The sequence below is a fragment of the Moschus berezovskii genome, chromosome 9, assembly GCF_049115385.1.
Source record: "Moschus berezovskii isolate FMDL1 chromosome 9, NW_MosBer_1.0, whole genome shotgun sequence".
NCBI classification, from domain to species: Eukaryota; Metazoa; Chordata; class Mammalia; order Artiodactyla; family Moschidae; genus Moschus; species Moschus berezovskii.
Window position 1 is genome coordinate 33,827,816 of NC_142468.1, and position 26,503 is coordinate 33,854,318.

The 26,503-nt window shown below is 40.2% G+C and overlaps 1 protein-coding gene across 1 annotated transcript in view; it reads left to right on the forward strand.

Annotated features, from left to right (window-relative positions):
* Positions 1 to 24,356, forward strand: part of SLC35F4 (solute carrier family 35 member F4) — a 312,926-nt gene extending 288,570 nt beyond the window's left edge. Inside the window, exons 4-8 of the mRNA XM_055436801.2 lie at positions 3,702 to 3,921; positions 13,470 to 13,595; positions 16,451 to 16,643; positions 20,194 to 20,283; positions 24,115 to 24,356. Of these exons, the coding sequence (XP_055292776.1) occupies positions 3,702 to 3,921; positions 13,470 to 13,595; positions 16,451 to 16,643; positions 20,194 to 20,283; positions 24,115 to 24,356 (871 nt within the window). The remainder of the gene's footprint in view (positions 1 to 3,701; positions 3,922 to 13,469; positions 13,596 to 16,450; positions 16,644 to 20,193; positions 20,284 to 24,114) is intronic.
* The last annotated feature ends 2,147 nt before the right edge of the window (positions 24,357 to 26,503 follow it).

The window sequence follows — 26,503 nt, forward strand, 5'->3', positions numbered from 1 at the left end:
TTCTCATTAAAACATAAGATCTTTTTAGATAACAATACTTAGTACATGATTGCAGGGGACAGAATTATCAGAATAAAGTTCTCCCTGATTGCAGATACCTCCATTTACTTATAGTGTATGTGTTCTACTCAAAGGTTCCTATGGTTTAGACACACATGCCGATTAAAAACAGCAAAAGGTTAGTTTGGGAAGTAATGCCTCAGAACACCTCAAAGCAAGCCAGGTCAGTTTTACTTAAGAGAACACATTTACAACAAGCGGCTCCTACTGACAGAAGTGTTGTTTGGGGAATGAGTTTCTCTCACACTGAACTAACTCTGAATTTAGTGAAATCTGTGACTTGACAGGACACCTCCCCCTGTTAGTCCTAGCGTGAAGTTGACCATTTCTGAAACGGAATCAAAGAGCTTTTATTTTCAAGCAGAAAACATTGTCTTTGAAGGGAATATTCTCCAGTGACCCCCTGCATATGAAAGGTAAACATTGCCAGAAAATTCTGAGATCCTTGATTTTTATTCCCTGTAGACTCATTAACACCGTCTACCAAGAAGTCACCCCATAAAGCTCTCACAGCAGAACAAAGGGAGAATAGTTAGTGTCTAAGACTGGAAACTGGATGTATCCCATAGCATCAAACCCTCTATTTCCTCCTTTTCTCTTAAATGGTATGAAAGCATTTCGAGTTTTTTCCGTTATCACTAACATCAAAAGAATTTTCAACAAAGTATCAAACTTAGATGGTAAGGATTGTTCATTTGGAAGTAGTTTTTGATATTTCAATCATGCCATTTATATACAGTTAAGAGAATTCAATTGCCTCAGGTGAATTTGAAATTTAATAAAAAAAATTATATACCATAGTTTTGATGGTATATCAAAAGAATATCAAAGGGTCATTTCTTAAGGAAAAATAATCTCTAGAAAGCCTGAAACTAGAGGCAAAGATACACCTGCCATATATCAGGAAGCGATGAAATGTGCATAAGATGCCATCCAACATACAGAAAGTGTTCCATAACTGGTAGCTGCTGGAACAGTGATGAGCATGATTACATTGTCAGTAGCCCCAACTTCTAAGCTTCTTTCCAAATTTTGCCTCCTGTCAATGCTTCTTGTCTAGAAATTCTGATCTCATCATCCCAGGGAGAGACAGGCTGTTGTTATCTGTTTCTCCACAGAAATCCATCTTTTTAAAAGAAACTTTCACATTTCCTAGCACTTAATGTTTAAACAGCAAGAGGTTTTACCCAGGTGAACTGGTGTTTGAATGGAGACCAATTTTAATTCTTATAACAGCAGTAAGAAGTGGGGAGAAGGTTGGCACTGAGAGGAAAGGGGAAGAAAGGCTAACAAGGAGGAAGCCAGTTCCTGGGGGACAGGATGAGCCAGGCCAAGAGCCTCTCCTGGGCAGCAGTGCTGTGCTGGGGGCACTCTCCCCAGCCCACCTGCCTTTGCCAGTTTCCCCACAGGGCAAGGTGTTTCCCTTCCTGAATCCAAAGTCTTTGAGTGCACGCTACCCAGCATGATGGTGGAGCCCTTGGTAAGAAGAACCATCACTGGCGAGGGCTGGTGATAGGAAAAGAAAGTCTTTAATCATGAACAGATTTCTTGTGGTTCTTAATAAATACATATTTTAAAGGATGCTTAGAAGTTACAGATGTCAGGATAAATAAACCCATGGCTCCCCACTCCAGCTCTCCCTGGCAGATTTCCTCAAGGACCAAATCTCTCTGTAAGGACAGAATACAAAGCATGTGCCTAGATGCTCCATAAAAACTGTTGCTTGCTCTGTGTGTGCCTCTGAGTATCTCAACAGCAGGGCTTTAGAAAGGCCATCCATTTTATAATATTGTAAATCAATTACACCTCAATAAAGCCAAACAAAGCAGAGACGCCATCCATTTTCCTGTGTGTGTGAGCATATATGTAATTTCTGTTTACTTTGCAAAAGGTTTTGCCTCTGGCTTATTCAGTCCCTTCACTGAAGTTTTGTCTCCTTCAAGTTAAAATTTAGCTTTGGGAAATCCCATTTTCATTTTATGAAACCTTTCCATTTTGGTTCTCTGCCACATGAAAGTAAAACCACGGCATGCATGTCCATGTGTTCAAAATGGATTTTTAACCTTCCCAGAGTCACCGCCTACAATTCCCTGTGTTCTCAGATGCTTGGAAGCAACGTTTACTACAAGACTTCATATTGAAGCTCATCTCCCTGAGCCTGAAGCCTCACCACTTGGTCATGCCCTCCCCACATGCAGTCTTCCTGTGGGCTGAATCACTTCATACAGGGGAGGCAAACATTGCCTGGAGATTGCTTTGAGGCAAAGTAATACTTTGAGACACAATTATCTCTCTTCAGAAAGAGCTAGAAGAGAAACCAGAAACTAGAGCTATCTAGAGCCATATAAATAGATCTATAAACATAAATGTGCAACTGTGAATAACTTGTTGCTTTAAACGGGATATTTATACTACTCTTGAAAAAAACAATGCCTGACACGAGATAGTTGCCTAACGAAAGCTTGAATGTTCATGAACAACTGACTGAAAAAAAAATGAAGCTGAATTTTCCCAGCCTGTTTTCAGTCTATAATCAAAAAGTCATTGTTATTCTATCACTTTAAATATTGCCTGTATGTATTGCTAGCCTCAATATTTTGATTAAAACAAACCTCTGGACTAAATAATTATTTAGTCAGAAACCATGTAAATCAAAGATTTAACTGAAATGACAATTTTTAAGCAGTAAATTCAGACAACTTCTCCAGAATGGTCAAAGTTTGTATGTAAATGCAACTTGAATTTTATTTATTTTATGATTTGGAGGTTGTCACAGAAACTTCCTTCATTTTTTCTGCCTTAAAAATGCTATACTGTGCTTAGTGGCTCAGCTCGTGTCCGACTCTTTGTGACCCCATGGACTGTAGCCCGCCAAGCTCCTCTGTTCACGGGGATTCTCCAGGCAAGAATACTGGAGTGGGTTGCCATGGCCTTCTCCAGGGAATTTTCCCAACCCAGTGATCAAAGCCAGATCTTCTTCATTGCAGGCAGATTCTTTACAATCTGAGCCACCAGGAAAACCCAAGAATATTGGAGGGGGTAGCCTACCCCTTCTCTAGGGGATCTTCCTGACCCAGGGATTGAACTGGGGTCTCCTGGAATGCAGGCATATTCTTCACCAGCTGAGCTACCAGGGAAGGCGTAAAAGAAATTAGTTCAGTGGGCAGATATATTAGAAAGAGGCATAATGTTTTAGGAATAATAAAATACCAAGCTGTGCTTGCCTTCATGTGCTATATGAGGTTGCACGTTGTCTGTAGCCTATTCAGTCTACAGCAACTGTCTTGACACTGTTGCATTTGTCCATTGGGAAAGCATCTTCTATATCTTCGAATAGCTGGTAATTCCAGCAACCAGTCATTTCTGGATTTCTCCAGGCTTCTCTAAGAATATTCAGCAAAATGGCTACTCCCAGAATCTCACAGAATGGGTAGGAAAGGCCTGTGCTTGGGGAGATGGGAACTCCTCCACGCAACCCTTTCCACTCATGGCCTGAAGGTGGCAGCCCCGGGTTCAGTAGGTTCCACACATGAATAAATGGGTCTTGAGGGTTTGTGCTCTTGCCTAAAAACGGCTGTCAAGAGCTAGTCCACACAAGATGTGTTAACATCAATACCTATTAACCTCTCTTTCTTCCTTAGGGAATGCAGTCGAATTTTTGGTGAAGATGGTCTGACGTTGAAGCTCTTTCTTAAAAGAACTGCTCCCTTTTCTATTCTGTGGACTTTGACTAATTACCTGTATTTACTGGCTTTAAAGAAGCTGACAGCCACGGATGTCTCTGCCCTGTTCTGTTGTAACAAAGCCTTTGTCTTCTTGCTGTCATGGATCGTGCTGAAAGACAGGTTCATGGGAGTGAGGGTAATAGCACACTTGATTTGATGCGTGAGGCTGCACTTAATCATAAATCCTTGGCATTGAGAGAGCTGCTTTGTGGAGTTTCTGCAAAACTTATTTGGTTCTGAGTACAGATTGAAACTTGAAGATGCGCTAGAACACCCAGGCAGTTACAATGTCATGAGAGGATAAGACTGTTTCCATTGGGCAGTCAGCTGATGTCAACAGGAGGCACCCAGGGAAAATAAGCTCTTTTTTTAGAATTAATGGTATGATCAACTCCTTCTGTACTTGGGGAAGAAGAGTCTGAGAAAATTAGCCACAGTAAAGATTATGATTCTTTTTTTTCCAGTCAACATGTTTGGACAACTCATGTTTTTTGCACCCCCCGCCCCATGAATTTAATTAATATTGGTGTAAGTAGTAAGATTACCAAACAGTAATTAAAGTCACCAGTAATGGCACAATGTGGTTTAAAGTGGCTTTATATCTAGTATGACTAATCTAGTAATGGAACTAAAAACAACAGCTTGTATTTTGGGATACATATCCTTAATTGGATAGCATTATCCAACCACCACCAACTTCCACCAACCACTTCAGTTCTGAGTTTATCCCTTTCAGAAATGTTCTGGATTTAAAAATAAAAAGTTTTCTGTATGTTTGACCTTTGTTACATTGGTTGAGAGCTATGCAGATGTAAGGAGCCAGATCTCACAATCTGGCATGCCACCATGATGAAAATATTGAGTAAATAATTCTTTAAAAGTAGATCCAAACAAAGAGCGTTTTTCCAGAACATAAACATCACACAATTGCTGTTCTTCAAAAGAGATGTCCTAGACTGGGTTGAAACATTTTTTTGCTATCGCAAACTATTGCTCCTGTTGCAATGATTCCAGGGTCCTTGCCTGGCTAAATGCTGAAATTCACGTCTATATTAGAGATTTGTGATAGCCATCATCCTGAAAACATTTTCTTAATAGCCGATTAGCTAATTCTAGTTGTATCTTTGGAGATGCTGCTCAGAAGTTCAGAACTGAAACTTGACATGGACAAGAAGTGGAAAGCTACAGCAGAAAACAAGATGAAAAATTCTCAATCAGTCCATGATACCATTCGACTATACCAGATACAGTCTCACACTCATTCTCCACTAGCTAATCTTAGATATCACACTTAGCATAATGGTATTACTCATGAAACACTGGCTGTCTAGTGTCAGGAACCCCGATGAGTCCTTGAGAACAAGAACCTTCTTCACATTGCTTACTGATCCATTCAGCTGGGGTTGACATAATTTGTGGAGCCCAGTGAGAAGTGAAAATGCAGAGCCCCTTTTTGCTGAAAAAAATTGTGAATAATTACAAGATGGCAACATTATGGGGCCCAGTGAGTCTGTACAGGTCATATACCCATGAAACTGGCTCTGCCTCTATCTAACACCTAGAACAATACAAGGGACAAAGTAGGGACTGTACGTATTTAGGGATATAGTGAATGAACTCATACTTACAAGATTTTTCTCATTTCTGTCTATCACCATGGGGATCACCCATGAGAATTTGGAAATCTTTTCAGACAAGAGGGAAAGAAAGGAGATTTAGGGGCTTTTCTGGTTTTTCAGTGTAATGTGACTACCGAAAGGAAACCAATACACGCACTGTTAGATTTGCTGTTGTTGTTCAATCGCTAAGTCATGCCCTAGTTTTTGCAACCCATGAATGGCAGCATGCCAGGCCTTCTTGTCCCTCACCATCTCCTAGCGGTCACTCAAGTTCATGCCTATTGTATTAGTGATGCCATCCAACCATCTCATCCCACTCCAGTGTTCTTGCCGTGAGAACCCCATGAACAATATAAAAAGGCAATAAGATGCTATTAGATTGACCAGTAAGGAAATCAGTTGTATTAGAAGAATGAATGAAACTTATCCAAGAGGTCATATAAAAAAGACTTAACGTTTATTTGAGGTCTTTTAGAAGAAAAAACTCAGCTGTGTAACTTATATTTAAATGGCAGATTTAGGAAATCTACCTAGAAGTTACAAAGCATGCTATTGGGCTAGCAAAAAAGTTCATTAGAGTTTTTCCATAAGATGTTATGGAAAAACATCTTATGAACTTTTAGAACAACTTAATATTTTAAAATTGCCATCTGTGGTGGGTGAAATGGTGGGCCCCAATAAGGTGTCCACATCCTAATCTCCAGAACCTATTAATGTGACCTTACTTGAAAAAAATAGTCTTTGCAGACATAAATTAAGGATTTTTACAAACAGGAGATCATCCTGGTTGATCTGGGTGTCTGCTAAATCCAGTAACAAGTATCCTTAGAAGAGCCATACACAGGAAGGACACATAGAAGAGGAGGAACGATGTACCTACAGAGATAGAGACTGGAGTGATGTGGTCACAAGCCTAGGAAAGCTGGGGCAGCAACCAGAAACTGGAAGAGGCAGGAATGTATTCTCTCCCAGAACCACTGTGGGGAGCACGGCCCTGCCTGATTTTGAACTTCGGGGCTCCACAACTATGACAGAATAGATATTTGCTGTTTTCAGTCACCAAGTTTGTGGTCATTTGTTACAGCAGCCTCAAGAAACTAATACAGTATCTGTTAGTAAGGAGAAGACGTGATAGAAAAGTTAAGTAGCCAATAAGTAGTTGTTAATACGTAAATACATAAATTAAGATATCATAGGTGATAAAATGGTGAGCATTAATGTCAGTCATGCTGGAGAAGTCAGGAATTTTTCTTTTAAAATGATAGGAGGCACTTCACTTCTGTGAAAGTGTTAGGAAGTTTTTAATGCCATATACTAGAAGAATGTCAAGATGTAATTTTAATAATGCCCATAATCAGGCCATGGAATATAAGAAGCAACAAAACATACTCAGCATTTTGCCTTTTGACCATATCAGCAATTCTTTTCCTAATAAGACATATTGAGAACATGTATAATTAGGTCATTTGAGAAATGAGAGGAGGGCAAATAGAACACAGAAAACATAAATGCAGCTCTTATTGCCTATATCCATAAATAAGACACTGCCTGTACACACCACCCCACTTGGACTACTCTTTTTAAAAACAGTTAAAGGACTGCTTTCAGTCATCAAATCAAAACATATTTCTGACTCATTCTAAGTCTTCAGTAGCTCAGAAAAAGATAGTTTGGGGGTTATATTCTCATTTGCATGACCCAAGAATCACCACCCTTAAGGTGAAACATGTGGCCTCAACATTAGTCACTCAGCTATGTCCGACTTTTAGTGACCCCATGGACCATAGCCCGCCAGGCTCCTCTGTCCATGGAATTCTCCAGGCAAGAATACTACAGTGGGTTGCCATTTCCTTCTCCAGGGATCTTCCTGACCCAGGGATCAAATCTGTGTCTCCTGCATTGCAGGCAGATTCTTTACCATCTGAACCACCAGGGAAGCCTTAACTTGTTAATATTTAGTTTCTTTGGAATATTGATTGAATTACAGATGAAAAGGTAATCACTCATACATTTAGTTTTCTATTATGAAATCCTTTCAACCAATTGGCTGGTAAGCTTTGGTGTGTTAAAAAAAAAAACAACAACAACCCTTTCATAAAGAGTTGCTTACAGCTGATGTATGATTATCCTGTGGAAATTAGTAAACTTCTTTAAAAGACCTTTTCTAATTGCAAAAGTGTTACTGAAAATCCAGCTCTTTCAGGATTGAAGATGGATGTTTTAACCATCTCCAAGATTCTGTTTTATTTAGCTAGCATTCTTAAATTCATCAGAACTAGAAAAATCACCTTAATAAAAAAAAAATGAGGCACTGCTTCAGGTTTTCGTCTGTCATGAGTGTCCATTTCACTCTAATGAAAAGTAAAAGTCAGACTAGAAAATTAACACACTTTCAGATATTGTTGCTCCCTTATTTTCCTATTATTAATTGAAAATTTTCTTTCCTTTTCAAATTTGCTTGAAAGTATGAAGGAAATTGGTGGGCAATGAATGGTTCAATGGACCTCGACTTTTATAGCAGATTTAGGAAATGAATTTGTGTCCCTTCAGCTTGGCACCCACTTATTTGCTAGGTATAATTGGGTCCCTATGTGTTTAGCTTCCCACACTTTGGCTCTTTTGGAGACTTGCTGCCATCTGCCAAGAACCGACCAGGGTATGTCAGTTGAATGGAATCGTTCATTGCTTAAACTGCTCTTCTCTGACTTCTAACTGGGCTCCAGGGCACTCTAAATCAGGGCTCTGAGCTTCTACTGTTATGCCAGTATTACATATTAGATGAGATTCAACGCAATCTTTTGTTTCCATCTTGCCTTTGATTGACATTTATGCAGTAAATCTTTATTTATGTGCAGTGCAGGCTCCTCTGTCTAGAATCTTCATGCTTCCTGGAGGAGACAGCAGATGATGGGTAGTAGGACTCTTCCCCTTTCATCCCCCTCTTGGCAGGAGAATAATTCATGAATACAGGGAAGTTTGAAAGTTGAATTCGAAAGGTTCTCTGATTTTATGCCCATAAGGAATCCATAAACCCTGTCAACAAGTTACAGTCAATAGGTCCCATCTACCTTCCACACCATCACTGTGGACAGTGACTGCAGCCATGAAATTAAAAGACGCTTACTCCTTGGAAGAAAAGCCAAGACAAACCTAGACAATGTATAGAAAAGCAGAGGCAAAACTTTGCCAACAAAGGTCCATCTAGTCAAAGCTATGGTTTTTCCAGTAGTCATGTATGGATGTGAGAATTGGACCATAAAGAAGGCTGAGCGCCAAAGAACTGATGCTTTTGAACTGTGGTGTTGGAGAAGACTCTTGAGAGTTCCTTGGACCGTGAGGAGATCAAACCAGTCAATTCTAAAGGAAACCAACTCTGAATATTCATTATAAGGACTGATGTTGAAGCTGAAGCTCTAATACTTTGGCCACTTGATGTGAAGAGCCAACACATTGGAAAAAACCTTGATGCTGGGACAGATAAAAGGAGAAGGGGATGACAGGATAAGATGGTTGGATGGCATCACCAATTCAATGGACATGAGTTTGAGCAAGCTCTGGGAGATGGAGAAGGACAGGGAAGCCTGGTGTGCTGCAGTCCATGGGGTTGCAAAGAGTTGCAACACGACTAAGTGACTGAACAACACCACCTTCCACACACTCTTGAGTCTTTCCTTCTGGGATTTCTTTCCTTCTTCTTTCCATCCTGGTCTCCCTTTGAGAGGTGTGTGTGTGTGTGGCATGGGGATGGAGGGTGGGAATCTAGTTTGATGTAAACCAGGGACCTCCTCACCCCCCTACCCCTGAACACACACATAGTATCTGGACTGCTGCAGACTGCCCACCTCTTTTATTTCTCACACATTGATTCCTGTCCAACTTCACTGGCTTTGAGTAAACAGATGGTTCTTCTTTATGGAAGCTTAAACACAACATGTCTGGAGGAGGGCATGGCAACCCACTCCAGTATTCTTGCCTAGAGAATCCTCATGGACAAAGGAACCTAGCAGGCTACAGTTAATAGGGTGGCAAAGAGTTGGACACGACTGAAGCGACTTAGCACGCACTCATGCAAACATAAAATGTGGACAAATTTAAGGATTCTGTGTAGCCATGTTTCCCTGAAATGGACTCTACCCAGATACACTCACAGGAAACAAGGATAATCATCAGTGCAGGTCTCATTGGCCAAGGTGTGTATCCACCTTCAACTGCTGACCTTGAATCCTGACTTGAGTATAGTCTGGCCAGCAGTATAACTTTGAGGCCCTCAGTTTCAGAGCCTGCTGTAGGCTTAGGACTCAAGTCTCCAGTGTGAGTGAATCCATGCTCCACCCAGCTCCAGAAACAGCATTAATCACAAATTAACATTTGGGTTACAATTAGAAAGAGAAGCAGTTAAAGGATCATCTCAATACCCTGAATCAAGAAGAACTGATATTATTATGTAAATAATAGTTCTGGAAGTCATTTGTCAGTGGGGAACACAGTGACTGTAATGAGGTTGGAGATCCAGAGAAGGGCTGGACTCTTGTGGTTTTTGAGGATCTGAGCCAAAAGAGGGGGGAAATGAAGATAAAGGAAAACAGAAACAGGCAAAAGCCAGATATTTCTCTAGCTTTTATCTGTACAAACAAATTCTTCGAGAGGGGAAAGAAACCTGGCTTTCAGGCAGGGACACAGGTAGTCTATAGATCTGTGCAATCCCCAAATGTTTACTGTAACGCCGTCTTTGGGCTTTAAGAACAGGCTCAAACCAGGTTCCTCTGTGACTGGCCCTGAGAGCTGATGCGGATTAAGATCTCAGAGGGGATTGAGCCTGCAGAGGAGGGTAGCTGCATCAGGTGGTGATGTCACTCAAGTAGCATGCTAAATAAATTTTCTCCCTCCGGGTTCTCACCCCAGGTGGGCACACCACGATGGGAGGGAACCCAGAGGTTCAGAAGGTTAAAAATGAGGCATTGGAAGCTTTATGGTCACTCTGGTTACTAACATTTTCACTGCAGTCAGATTCAAGTAATGGTAGTGGTGGGTGCCCATCTTGTTTAGACACCTCTGGTTGGTTACAGAGCTAGAACTGGAGTAGGTTATGAGGAGAGCCATGTTTTTCTGAAGCCAAGCAGGTGGCACCATTTGGTGCATTTTCAGCAGAGGAGTTCCTCCTGTGGACACTAACATGCTCAAAAGCATTTTTTTGTGTTTGTCATCATGTGGATGTCACATATGAGCACTTCTGACACAGTATTTAAAGTGCTGTCTTTCTGCTGGCACAATTTCAACATCCTGAGCCCAAGAAGAATCACTTTGTGTTTTTTGGTTGCGAAGACAATCAATCCTGACTTAATGATTGATTACTTCTGAAAATGCACGTGACTCAGACCTGTACTCAGGTTACCTGTTTTCCAACAATCTCAAGAATATTTACTCTTGTAGTTAACCAATGGTGGGAGACAGAGCCACTCTGAGATCATCCAAGCCACCACTCCAAATGAGCCTGCCACCCAAAATTTCCCTGAATTTTCTAGATTAGCTGAGTTCCTTTCCCTTAGTTTCAACTATGTAGATAAAAAATATAATAAAAAAAATTTTAAACATGGCCATAGAGAACTTGTTCTATCAGATAGTTGTGAAATGTAAATAGAAATGTGGAAAATAATTTAAATTATCTTTTATCCCCAGGTAACCTACTAACCTATAAATAATTGTTCATACCATAGAGAGGAATTTTTCTAATATCACAAATATCAAATTTTCATGCTTTTGGAAGTTAACTAACAGTGTTGTCTGGTCCCCTGAAGTGAAAAATGCTTCTCTCCATGAACACAATTCAGAGAGATGGTAGTGTAATTGATATGTCAGTTTAAATGGTCTGAGCTAATAATTTCACAAGCATTTGAATTAAATATAATGGAGATCTTTAAGAGGTTCATCATGGTTATAATTCTGAACTGCTATAAAGTTATGTAACCTTTGTCCATGTCCAATTCCTATCTTGAGAAAACTTATAACAGAAATATAGTGCATATGTATTTTTACTAATGGCTGACTCAGAAAAGGAAGAGTTGCTAGTTGGGGTCATATCCTATGGCTAACTGTATTCCTTGTTCAACATTTTCCACATAGTGTTTTTGGTTTTTTCCCTATTTTTTGTAGGGACTTTTTGTTTTCAGAATTCCCTAAATTAAGAATTATGTATTATACACAATTACCTAAGCCTGGATATTGTATATTATAGAATAATTTTAATGTTTTTAAAGTACGAAGCAGTATATCATATTAAAGTTCTTTAGGATTAACATTGTATTCTATTATCCCTGTCTTGAAGATATCATCTATTTATTTGACCAAGAAAATACAACTGATGCTTGGTAAAAGAAAACAAATATTAATTCAAATGTTTTCTCCTACAAGTTCAATATTTTGAGGGAAATCTATCTGTGAACACATGAACATTTATGAAACACAAAAACAAATCAGAAACTGTCCATATCTAACATAACTTTTCATTTCTCTGACATCAGACTACCCAAACAAAGATTGCAAATCCCTAGCTGAACTATAAATTCCCAAATCAAAGAAAATAATAACCCTCGCAGAACTTCCAGGCCTAGGTAACCACTTTACCATGTTTATTTATGAGTCTATTACTTCCTGTTTGGAAAATGTCCTTGGCACCTCATACATTCTGTTTCATACAGTCTGAAGCACAGTCTAACTGGAACACATGCCTGGAAGCTTTAGAGACTATAATACTCACTCAGCATGAGCAACACCCCCCATCATGTAGCCTCCCAGATAACGGTTTATGAAGACAGTTTTTCACTGCTGACAAGTCGGCGTCTGTTCTCAAGTACTCCTGCTGTTTCTCATAAAAGATGCTTCAGTATGGAGCTGGCTCTGAAACCAACCGTGCCCTGGCTTTGGGTGGTCATTAACAAAAGAAATGCTTTAACAGCATCTTAATTATAAATGTCATCGTTATCATACTTTGCACTGCCCTTCAGCAAGTTACATGTTAAAGATATACATTTGATTGTAATGAATAATTCACTAATATTTCAAAGGATCAAAAAATCACATATGTAAGAAATCTGTCTACAGAGGAAACAAGTTTACTTGGGAATACTCAGAACTGAAGCTTCACAAAATCAATCAGCAAGTATTTTTAAATTTCCCACAAAGTTGCATCGTGATCTTAAAGTCGGTGAGACTATTTCACAAAGAAATAACATAGTGTTTCCTATTCCAGAGTTGTTACTTTACTTTTTACTGTATCTTTAAAATGTTTTCCAGTAAAAGCAGGTCGAGATAATGAAAGAAACAGATGTCAATGAGCATTTCACAAAGGAAGTGGACTTCTCTTTGGAATATATCAAGGATCATATTAATTTACAGTAAACCATTATGATTTCAATTATTAATATTTCACTTTATACAGCTAATGCTTTAGAATAGCTCAATGAAATTATCTTTCTGTGGCTTAGTTTACATGTGAAAAAAGGAAGAAGTAGCCTCCACTTGACATTCCAAGTGACAGTGCAAACTCAACTTGCTCCTTATAAATCATTCTGAAAGATTATTCTCATTTCTTTTTTCACTTTGGCCTAAAACTTGTCTCTTATAATGTCTCAATCAATATTAATCACCATAATCAAGTTCTGATTATGTGGAGATCGTCAGAAACATGCATCGATCCAAGGAACTGATTGTTATGTGCTGAATTATTTGAAGGAAAAGAACACCGTATAGATGAAAATGCTAAGAAGTGACTTCCTATTAAATTTATTTCATCAATATGAGTATTAATCTTTAGGAAGCTGAGCTAAAAAATTAAACTAAAATTACTAGTCCTTAATTAGAATATATGAGCAGCTTTTATATTCTCTGCCTGGATTTCTCATGAGTGTATGGATTTCTAATACTGACCCTCCTACATTTAAACAGTGATGTACAAGAGGTAATTGGATTTGAGAAGGCATGTAGCAACTCCCATGGGTTTTTCAACTGCTTGCTCTGGGATATGGAGGCATCAATGTTAACATTTTTTTCTTTGCATTCTATGTGACAGATAGTTGCCGCAATAATGGCAATCACTGGCATCGTGATGATGGCGTATGCAGATAACTTCCATGCCGATTCCATCATAGGAGTGGCATTTGCAGTGGGCTCAGCCTCAACATCTGCACTGTATAAGGTATTTTGTGTACTTTCTTATGTTCTTATTATAATTTGTAGCTTGTATTTTCATAAGGTAAAAAGTAATATTTTATAAAGAAAGGACAAAGAAAATCTTGGCTAGCAAAAAAAAATAGTTTAAATAATAACAAGTACCAATTATTGAGTACTTGCTACAGGCTGTACACTTGCCAGAATTTTCACCGGTTAACATACTTTTATGAGGGATAGGTACTTATTCCCATTTCGCTGATGAGGAAACCGAGACTTTGAAAGATTAGGTAACTTGTCCAATATCATCCAGCCAGGAAGTGATAGAGCCAAGACTTAAACTCAGACTGGTCAACTCCAAGGGCTTCCCTGGTGGCCATGGCTCTACCCCTCCCAAATCGCCAACCAGTTGTAGCAGGAGCTGAGAAACACTTCTCTATATGCAGATTACACCACCTTTATGGCAGAAAGTGAAGAGGAACTAAAAAGCCTCTTGATGAAAGTGAAAGAGGAGAGTGAAAAGTTTGGCTTGAAGCTCAACATTCAGAAAAAGAAGATCATGGCATCTGGTCCCATCACTTCATGGGAAATAGATGGGGAAACAGTGGAAACAGTGTCAGACTTTATTTTTTTGGGCTCCAAAATCACTGCAGATGCTGATTGCAGCCAGGAAATTAAAAGACGCTTACTCCTTGGAAGGAAAGTTATGACCAACCTAGATAGCATATTAAAAAGCAGAGACATTACTTTGCCAACAAAGGTCCATCTAGTCAAGGCTATGGTTTTTCCTGTGGTCATGTATGGATGTGAGAGTTGGACTGTGAAGAAAGCTGATCACCGAAGAATTGATGCTTTTGAACTGTGGTGCTGGAGAAGACTCTTGAGAGTCCCTTGGACTGCAAGGAAATACAACCAGTCCATTCTAGAGGAGATCAATCCTGGGTGTTCATTGGAAGGACTGATGCTAAAGCTGAAACTGCAATACTTTGGCCACCTCATGCGACGAGTTGACTCACTGGAAAAGACTCTGATGCTGAGAGGGATTGGGGGCGGGAGGAGAAGGGGACGACAGAGAATGAGATGGCTGGATGGCATCACCGACTCAATGGACTTGAGTTTGAATGAACTCCAGGAGTTGGTGATGGACAGGGAGGCCTGGCGTGCTGTGATTCATGGGGTCGCAAAGAGTCGGACACGACTGAGCGACTGAACTGAACTGATGTTTAACTACCTTCGGTCATTATTTTAACTACAATGAGGTGTTAAAAATCCTAAACCAACTATCACTTGAGAGTTTAGTTTGCTACATATTACCCCCATGCTATGTTATTAGCTAGATGAAGAGCCTCTTTCCCTCTTTGAGGCATACTCTGGGCCTGTACTGTGTACTCACAGTTCTTTCTCCCCTGGAGCTACCTGCCATCAGTGAAAGCTCTGTTCAGAGTCACTGCCCTGACTTCAGAAGCAAGAACTAAGAAAGCAGATCTAAAAGGTTACTCACCAAAGTGCCGCTTTTCAGAGCCAACTTTCTGGATATCACAGCTGTTCCACTTTCACCTCTCATGGTGTTTCAATGAGAAAATATTCTCTGAAAGGCAGAAAATGCCCGCTGCATCCCTCCTGGATGCCTGTTCTGCTTATTCACCAACTCTGTGGCTCAGAGGACGTCATGTCTATTTCCATATTGACATTTCCTGGCCCACTGATTCTCTGAAGCTTGACAAGTGTTCACTCAGTCCCCGTTAGTGTTTAACTTGCCCCCAGCCGAGAATCCACTGAGATGTCTGATGGGAACAAAGACCACCAGTTCTAAGTTTCTCAAGAGAAAATATGTTTCGTTGAAATTAAAAGAAATACCTGGATTTGCTGTATGCCTGGGATATCTCTTTTACAGGGAGAATTCTCCTGACCACATTACAGATGTATTCATTCTGGTAGTGGTAATATTTGCTGACACACACAACATCATATGTACACCACAGAAAAGATATATTCTGTGCTACATTGTTTGAGGATTAATAAAGGAAGCAGAGGGGTTAAGAAACCAAGAAATATGGACTAGAGACCTGTCTCCTCCCAAACTAAATGTGTGATTTAGGTTAGCTATTTACACGTCTTTGTCATCTTTCTTTATACACAGATTTATAATCCAGAAAAGAAAAATAAACTTTAAAATCTGGAGAATAAATACAGACCTTGTGAAAATATTTTAAACTCAGAGAGAAAAGTACTTATAAATCCAAGGCATCACTATTGAAAGAGAAAGTCACTCAGTCGTGTCTTACTCTTTGCAACCCCATGGACTATACACTCCATGGAATTCTCCAGGCCAGAATACTGAAGTGGGTAGCCTTTCCCTTCTTCAGGGGATATTCCCAACCCAGGATCAAACCCAGGTCTCATGCATTGCAGGCGGATTCTTTGCCAGCTGAGCCACAAGGGAAGCTATTGCTTCTCTCAATAACATGATGACAGGTTTTCTCTGTCCAATTTAGTTTTCAGTAATTATCAAAATAAGGATAAAATTAATCCCATGCTTGAAGGAAAGAACTAACGGCATCTCAATGCTAAATGTTTCTAGGTTGGACTGCACTCTTCTTTATCAGCTACCCTATACCCGTAACTGACGGTGGGTTTTTCCCAGTTACAGTATCCCTGTGGCATACCAAGTGGGATTTATTTTATGACAATTTCTGTTTTACATAAAGGCTAGAGTGTATTTGAATTCCTTAGCTCAGCAGCCCATTTATTGTCATGGAAATGCTGGGATAAGACGGCATAGAGCATAAGTTCTAGGCCAGTTATCTCATGATGTAGAACTTGCCTTTCTGATCCAACAACAGTCCCTGATTGAGTGGCTAACAGGTTCCTTTCCTGTTCTAGGTTTTGTTTAAGATGTTTCTTGGAAGTGCTAACTTTGGTGAGGCAGCACACTTTGTATCCACGTTGGGTTTCTTCAATTTAATCTTCATCTCCTTCACCCCAGTCATCCTGTATTTCACCAAGGTGGAGCACTGGTCCTCGTTTGCAGCTCTGCCATGGGGCTGTCTCTGCGGGATGGCAGGGCTCTGGCTGGGTGAGTGGCCAAGTCTTGCCTTCCATTCCCTATGTCACTTGTCCTTTCCTTGGAGAGTTAAATTGTCATAATAGAAGCATTCCCTTCTTAGATACCTATCTAAGATAGACATCCCTATCTTCTATTTCCCAAACTCACCTAAGGTTGGTTAATGGTTATAAGGTTCTTTGCAGGCTATTGCTTGATTAGATCAGAGCAGTCCAACTGGCATGTCCATGGGTTAAGGGCTGCCCCACCTAGTCCATCCCCAGTGTACTGAGTTCTCTCTGGGTTAAGGCTGCCCTGAGACAAAATGAGGAGACAGCCTCTCTCCTGTGTTACACACCCCAGGGTTTTACAGTCTTCAGTGCTTCTGCTCAAGTTTTCTTTGCTACCTTCTCTTCTCCATAGGAATCGGATATGATCTAGTAAGAGCTGGGCTGGGACACAGATCTGAGAGGTGAACAGACAGTACTCTGTCCTGCCCCCACCCAATCACCTAGAAATATGGTTTTAATTTGCTTAGGTTCACCTGGCCTCGCTCCTGCTTTTGGTTTGGCCTATCTTCAGGGAGTGCCTTAGTCCACATGCAGATTGGAGTCATCCATTTACCTGATGTGTCTCAGGCAGGGCCCCGGGCTACAAATAACATATTGAATTATATATTCTTGTCGTTAGATTGTCAAAAGAGCTTGTAAGCGTTCTATCGAAAGTGCTAAGGAAAAGCAGTTACCCATTTTGATGAAGCTACCAGTTCTCATTGAATGAGAAAAGCTCAGTTCTCAACCAAAGACCAATACTTCCTATCAATCTGCTAAAATACTCAGTCCAGCCAACAAAATGACAGTTGGGAAACTTAGTCTATGCTATGCTTATTAAATTTCTGATTTATTAGGACTGGTTGTATTTGACTCCCTACATCTGAGGAGAGAGTTGAGATGCTGGAATATTCATTCCCACTGCAGCTCTGTCAGAAAGGAGGAGTAGTCACTGTTATTAACTTACAAAGGTCTTTGGCCTTGATTGCTACTGCTATTATATGAAAATGATGAACAAGCCCAAGTCTTGTGGATATCCAACCCATTGTCTCTAACAAGCATGAATGACTCCAGATACCTAGATTTTGGACTCAACTAAAGCAAGAATTATAGAAAGCAGTAGAAGAATAAACACTGTCCTAACTGAATTGGTTCTAGAACCATCTTTGGTTTTACAGAGAAATGGACAATATGGTTTGGGGTCATTTCCATAAAGATCTTTCCTGAATTGAGGACTTTTCATAGTTGTCATATTACTCTAACCCCCTAAAACAAACATTAGCTTGAAATCTATTAAAATAATGCTATATAATTTATAAATGTTTTTCTTTTTGAAAACAAGTACTTTTGAGCATTGTTGGGTATGTGCTTACTTGAATAATTTTATATTTAAAGGGTCCAAAGATATAAATTAAAGGATATCAAGTTATACCTTCAGTTTTTTCTGTTGACCTGCCTTAAGGTTGCTGCTGCTGCTGCTCCTAAGTCACTTCAGTCGTGTCCGACTCTGTGTGACCCCATAGACGGAAGCCCACCAGGCTCCCCTGTCCCTGGGATTCTCCAGGCAAGAACACTGGAGTGGGTTGCCATTTCCTTCTCCAATGTGTGAAAGTGAAAAGGGAAAGTGAAGTCGCTCAGTCGTGTCCGACCCTTAGTGACCCCACGGACTGCAGCCTACCAGGCTCCTCCATCCATGGGATTTTCTAGGCAAGAGTACTGGAGTGGCTTGCCATTGCCTTCTCCGTGCCTTAAGGTTATCTGTGTATAAATCAGGATGTGGAAAATGTCCCTGGTGTTCAGTGAATTATATGCACCTCTGTTGGTTCATGTGATGCACACCCCAAAAGAGAGGGAATAAAACAGCATAGGCCGTCCTTGGACAGATCTTCTGTTAGGCAGTAACACTAGGACCTTTTAGTTATCCAGGAACATGGCATGATATAGCAAACTAGCAAGGGAGAAAGCCCCAGTCAGTCATTAGCTCTCAACTTTAGCGTGCTAACAAGCAGTGTGCTGCTGCTGCTAAGTCACCTCAGTGGTGTCCGACTCTGTGTGACCCCACAGACGGAAGCCCACCAGGCTCCCCCGTCCCTGGGATTCTCCAGGCAAGAACACTGGAGTGGGTTGCCATTTCCTTCTCCAATGTGTGAAAGTGAAAAGGGAAAGTGAAGTCGCTCAGTCATGTCCGACCCTTAGTGACCCCACGGACTGCAGCCTACCAGGCTCCTCCATCCATGGGATTTTCTAGGCAAGAGTACTGGAGTGGCTTGCCATTGCCTTCTCCGTGCCTTAAGGTTATCTGTGTATAAATCAGGATGTGGAAAATGTCCCTGGTGTTCAGTGAATTATATGCACCTCTGTTGGTTCATGTGATGCACACCCCAAAAGAGAGGGAATAAAACAGCATAGGCCGTCCTTGGACAGATCTTCTGTTAGGCAGTAACACTAGGACCTTTTAGTTATCCAGGAACATGGCATGATATAGCAAACTAGCAAGGGAGAAAGCCCCAGTCAGTCATTAGCTCTCAACTTTAGCGTGCTAACAAGCAGTGTGCTGCTGCTGCTAAGTCACCTCAGTGGTGTCCGACTCTGTGTGACCCCACAGACGGAAGCCCACCAGGCTCCCCCGTCCCTGGGATTCTCCAGGCAAGAACACTGGAGTGGGTTGCCATTTCCTTCTCCAATGTGTGAAAGTGAAAAGGGAAAGTGAAGTCGCTCAGTCATGTCCGACCCTTAGTGACCCCACGGACTGCAGCCTACCAGGCTCCTCCATCCATGGGATTTTCTAGGCAAGAGTACTGGAGTGGCTTGCCATTGCCTTCTCCGAACAAGCAGTGTAGTGAACACATTATTTCACCTCTCTGCATGGCTCCCTACCCCCTTTGTGAGCCAACTGGTTAGAAATCAAGCAACCAGGGTGGTATAAGAAGAAAAAGGAACATGACTTTTTCAGGTATGATACATATGAATCCATCTCCAAAATTAGAGGATTAATTGACCAATGTTACTCATTTGAAAAGACCCTGCTGCTGGGAATGATTGAGGGCAGGAGGAGAAGGGGACGACAGAGGATGAGATGGTTGGATGGCATCACTGACTCAATGGACATGAGTTTGGGTAAACTCCGGGAGTTGGTGATGGACAGGGAGCGCTGGTGTGCTGCAGTTCATGGGGTTGCAAAGGGTTGGACACAACTGAGCAACTGAACTAAACTGAACATATAATTTAGAAGGCATGTTTAGCATAGACATAGATTCTTTTATGTTAAAAGGAAAGAGCCCAGCATCTCAGTTCCCCTTTATCCTGTATGTGTGTGTGTGTTTGTGTGTTAGTCACTTAGTCATGTCCAACTCTTTGCAACCCAATAGACTGTAGCCCACCATGCTCCTCTGAAATTCTTGAGGCAAGAATACTGGAGTGGGTTGCCATTCCCTTCTCCAGGGGATCTTCCTGACCTAGGGATCAAACCCGGGGCTCCTGCACTGCTGGCAAATTCTTTACCATCTGAGCCACCATGCTCCTCTATTTGACAGCCTTCAACATCCTGGTGAATGTTGGTGTGGTGCTGACATACCCCATCCTCATCTCGATCGGGACAGTGCTCAGCGTTCCTGGAAATGCAGGTACTGTACAAATTGACATGTGCACAGGAAGTTCCTTGCTTGTGTTTGTTTTACACCCAGAATTATTTCTTTGAGTAATTGTGAATTGTGTCCCTTGCCTAGGAACATGTTTTTAAATATCTTGAAGGTGGCAGACAACAGAATAACTGTGCAGCAGATTTAAAAATTGCAGCTACAAACACTGTTTTTACATGGTCGTGCTTTTAGAATTAAATACCAAATGTATCATTTGGATTTCATGTAATCTCCCTGACAACCTAATTTTGTGGTATTTTTAGAGGAAGTCCTATGGAAACAAAAGGCATCCCAGCACAGGACTCTCAAGTCAACGTCACTAATGAAAGTGTAGGGAATGTACAGGGTGTTGGCTCCCCATCAGACTACCCATGGGGAGCTGTGAAAGCTTCTCCTGGGGACATAGCAGATGGCCCTCTGGAATAGATACAGGAAAAAAGCAATTTGACTCACTTCAGGGACAAGAGGAAAAGCTGTTTTTCCAGGAAAATCTTTCTAGTGAAAACTGTCAGTGGAACCAATAATGAAAGTGATTTATCTGGATGACTATATAGTCCTTCTAATTTTAAAATTCTATGTTTCCAAGCCTTTGGTAGCCTTCTTTCTTTGTCCCAGGATAATCAGCAAATGTTTATTGAACACTTACCATGTGATCAGGACTACAGAAGAGATTGGAGGGTGGGGAAAGAAAAGATAGTACTGCTCCCATAACAAACTTACACTGAATATTACAGTATTCAGACGGTATGGTACTGGCACAAAAACAGAAATATAGATCAATGGAACAGAATAGAAAGCCCAGAGATAAACCCATGCACCTATAGTCACCTAATTTATGACAAAGAAGGCAAGAATACACAATGGAAAAGACAGTCTCTTCAATAAGTGGTGCTGGGAAAATTAGACAACTACACATAAAAGAATGAAATTAGAACACTCCTTAACATCATACAAAAATAAATTTAAAATGGATTAAAGACCTAAATGTAAGGCTAGACAGTACAAAACTCTTAGGGGAAAACATAGGCAGAACACTCTGACATAAATCATAGCAAGATCTTTTTTGACCTATCTCCTAAAGTAATGAAAAGAAAAACAAAAATAAATAGGACCTTATTGAACTTAAAAGCTTTTGCACAGCAAAAGAAATCATAAACAAGATGAAAAGACAACCCTCAGAATAGGAGAAAATATTTGCCAATGAAGCAACTGGCAAGGGATTAATCTCCAAGATATACAAATAGCTCGTGTGGCTCAATTCCCTAAAAACAAACAACCCAATCAAAAAATGGGTGGAAGACCTAAATAGATATTTCTCCAAGAAGACATTATAGATGGCTAAAAGACAAATGAAAAGATGCTCAACATTACTAATTATTACAGAAATCCAAATCAAAACTAAAATGAGGCATCACCTCACACTGGTCAGAATGGGCATCATCAAAAAATTTATAAACAATAAATACTGGAGACGATGTGGAGAAAAGGGAATCCTCCTACACTATTGGTTGGAATGTAAATTGATACAGCCACTATAGAGAACAATATGGAGGTTCCTTAAAAACATAGTACTACCATTTACCCAGCAATCCCACTCCTGGGCATATACCCAAAGAAAACTATAATTACATGCATGTCTATGTTCATGGCAGTAGTATGTAGAATCGCCAGGACAGAAATGGATAAAGAAGATTTGGCACATATATATATATACTGGAATATTACTCAGCCATAAAAAGGAATGAAATTGTGCCATTTGCAGAGATGTAAATGGACGTAGAAACTGTCATACAGAGTGAATTCAGAAAGAAAAAAACAAATATCATATATTAATGCATATGCATATATATGGAATCTAGGAAAATGGTACAGGTGAACCTATTTGCAGAGCAGAAATAGACACACAAATATAGAGAACAAATGTATGTACACCAAAGCGGTATGAAGGGGTGGGATGAATTGGGAGATTGGGACTGACATATACACTATTATGTATAAAATAGATAACTAATGAGAACCTTCTATATAGAACAGGGAACTCTACTTAATGCTCTGTGGTGAAAAAGAGGGGATATATATACATACAGCTGATTTCACTTTGCTGTACAACAGAACTAACACAACATTGCAAAACAACTCAAAAAAAAAAAAGGAGTGCTATGAGAAAAAAAAACTTACACTGAATATGGAAAACAAGACTGACTATATGAAATAACTTAGAACTCCACAGAGTAATTTATCATTAAATGCCTAATTGTGTAAAAGACTCCAAGGACTATAAGATATTTAGAGGAAAGTCATATCAGGGAGGAGTGGAGTTGTCAAGGAATTCCATTCATTTATCCATGGATTCATTCATTTAATAAATAATTTCTGAGTACTTAATATATGCTACCAACTGTGCAAACACTGGTGATAGATCCTGAGTAAGACACAGTCCCTGCCCTCAGGATCATGTGGTATAGGAGGGGGATAAAAGGAACCGAGTAATTACGGTGTCGAGAGAGACCTTGACAGAGACAAGTACTGAACGCTCTGAGAGCACACAGGAGGGGCACTGAAGGCACCTTCTTGCAAGAAGAGTAAAAGGAGGAATTTAACAGAGGGTTTAGATGGATGAAGTGCATACAAGGAGGAAAGAACATTCCATACAAAGAGAAGAGTATATGTATATGAATATGATTTTATATGTATATGATTTTTACTACTAAATACATGACTCCCAAAACTGAAAACAGGGACTCAAATATTCCTGTATGAGATGTTCACCGCAGCACTAGTCACAAAAGCCAAATGTGGAAACACCCAGATGTCCATCAAGAGATGAATCAATACACAAATTGTGATAACAGTGGGATATTATTCAGCCATAAAAAGGAATGAAGCACTAACACATGCTCCGATGTGGCTGAACCTCAAAAACATTATGTGAATCAAAATAAACCAGACATAAACTGTCATATATTGTATGTTTCAATTTATAAGAAATATCTAGGATAGATAAATCCATAGACACACAGCAGATTGGTGGTTTCCAGGTTTGGGGTGGCGGTAGGAGACTGGGGAGTAACTGTTTAATGGGTATGGGGTTTTATTTTGAAATGATGAAAATGTTTTACACCAGATGGAGGAGCTGGTACATTAATCTGTACAAAATGAATGTATAAAATGCTAGTAAACTCACTTGAAAATGGTTAATTTTAATTTGTATGAGTTTCACTGCAACTAAAAATTTTAAAAAGACTAGCATTTGCAAAGACCTAGACATTAATAAGCTTGTTTCATTTAAAAAATCTTCAGTGGGCCAGTGAAACTGGAGAAGTATGAAGGAATACAGAGGAAAGATATTAAGAAATAAAACTGCATGTATACACTGCTGTATTTAAAACAGATGATCAATAAGGACCGACTATTACAGCACATGGAACTCCGCTTAATATTCTGTAATAACCTAAATGGGACAAGAATTTGAAAAAGAATAGATACATGTGTATGTGTGACTAAATCACCTTACTGTACACCTGAAACACTGTTAATCAACTATGCTCTAATATAAAATAAAATTGCTTTTTAAAATTGCAGAGGCTATTCAATCAGATGGTATTTGCCTGGCAGGGTAAGTATGATTTAGAGAAAAGAAATGGAAAGCAGATGTAGAGAGCCATGCCAATAACGACATAGAAAAAGGAAAGATAAGCTTGTGAGAACAAGAGAGACTTTTGGAAACCTTCTAGAAGTAGCACTGATTTGGGTCACTTGTTTTCAGAAAAGCTTAGAAACTGTCATAGGCTAACTGACTTGCTGTTGCTTCCCTAGCTGTGGATCTCCTGAAGCAGGAGGTAATATTCAATGTTGTCCGCCTGGCTGCTACCATCATCATCTGCATTGGGTTTCTGCTGATGCTCTTGCCTGAGGAGTGGGACGAAATTACCCTGAGATTCATCAACAGCCTGAAGGAAAAGAAGAGTGAGGAGCACGTGGATGACATCACCGATTCCAGTGTCCACCTGCGAAGCAGAAGCAGGGCCAATGGGACTGTGTCCATACCACTGGCTTAGGAGGGACACATTTTGAATGCACGTGTATGTATATTCTGTGAATATAATAAAATTTTCTCACTACCTGTACACTCAAATGACAGTATTAACTCTGAATTTGGATAAGTCATGTGTGGAATAATGCCAACATAAAAGTTTACATTTATATGCTTATCAAGGAACTGGTGTAAATAATCATAATAAATTTTTTATTAAAACATATTCATCCTAGTTCTATTTCTTCTGGCTTTTTTGTGCGGGGGCGGGGGGGATTTTCACCCTAATTCACAGAATTCCCTGAAAATATGAGATTCTTATAAATATAGCACTATATACATGACCATACCAAACTCTGCTATATTTAAAGGGATAACCAACAGGGATCTCTGTTGTGTGGCAGCCGGGATGGGAGGTGGGGTTGGAGGAGAACCATGTGTATGTGTCAGTCACTTAGTCGTGTCCGGCTTGTGCAGCCCCATACACTGTGGCCTACCAGGTTCCTCTATCCATGGACTTCTTTAGGCAAGAACAATGGAGTGGGTAGCCTTCCCTTCTCCAGGGGATCTTCCCAACCCAGGGATTGAACTCAGGTCTTCTGCACTGCAGGCATATATTCTTTACCCTCTGAGCCACCAGGGAAGCCTGAAGGGGAGAATGGAGACATGTCTATGTATGGCTGAGTCCCTTCACTGTTCACCTGAAGCTATCCCCATTGTTAATCAGCTGTACCCCAACACAAAATAAAAAGCTCAAAAATAAATAAATAAAGATAACATTCATTCCTATTAGGGGAAAAAATGAGATTCTATTAAATTACGGGCTTGTCATGACCTTTTTCTCACCTGGAACTGCGACCTTTTCATTCAGTCAGAAAAAACTGCATACTTTATATATATTTAAGGCCAATAAGAGCCTTTAATTTGAAATCTAGAAAGTAATTAAATACCAATAGAGCATCTTCCAAATGCAAGAACTACTAGGGACTATTAGAACTACTAGGAACAATGAAAATCTGAGGGTGTAAAAGGCTCCTCTAGACTTTCAACAAGCTTTCAGGAGTATCAAGCGTAGAAAAAGTTACAATTATCTCTAATATGAGCTAGACATTTGAAAATGGTACAATGGTTACGGAGAAGACATCTACTCCCAGCCATCTCTAAACCTTTCACCAGTTTTAGACTTGTTTACGTTTGCTCTCACTTGTTCGGCTCCCATTCACTCTTCAACCCACCTTCTGCCCCCATCATTCCTCTGGTGAAGAGCATTCACCAAAGTCACCAATGACCTTTTTCCTGCAAAACCATAACAACACTGTTCAACTCCAATTATATTGTCCTCTGTGTAGCATCTGGCATGATGGCCACTCCTTTTTCCTACCATATTCGCTTCACCTAGATCCCCTTCTGGTCTCCTGGTTCTCTTTCTGCCTCCCTGGCTTCTCCTCTGGACTCCTCTTCCTGGGCTGCTCTCATCACTGTCAGTGTTCAGTCCTCGTCCTTCTTAGCATCTCATTCCATACCCTCTTCCTCAGAGATCTCACTTGTTTCCATGGCTTTCAATGTCATCCATGTGGTGACAGCTTGATAATATTTGTCTCCAACCGAGATTTGTCTTCTGAGGGTCAGATTTGACTATCTAAATGCTTCCTGCAAGCTCACTTGGATGCCTCATTGTTCATTTTGCATTCAAAGGACATAGTTGAATTTATCATCCCTCCTCCTCAGATCTACCCCTTCTTCTTTCTTGTTTCCTGTCTAGGCCAATGGTGCCATAATTCCCTGGTTGCCCAAGCAAGAGATCAAACTTCACATCTGCCTTCCTCACCCTCCACATCTAAACCATTAAGTTCTACTGATTGTTTTCCTTAATATTTCCTGAATCCATGCACTTCTCTATTATGCTACCTATTCTAGGAGCCTATCATCTCTTTCCCTGATGAATGAAATATGCTTTTTACTGGTCTAATTCTCAGTGTTGCCTCTCTCTAAGCCTTTTTGTGCCCTGCAGAATGACTTTTCTAATATATAAACTTGATCACTCTACTTCCCTATATATAATACTTCAGTGGCATTTCATTGTCCTCGGAATAAAGTCCAAACATCTTTGCAAGTCATTCAGAGTTCATCACCGATTGGCCCCTGCCTGCCTCTAGAGAAGAACCATTCAGT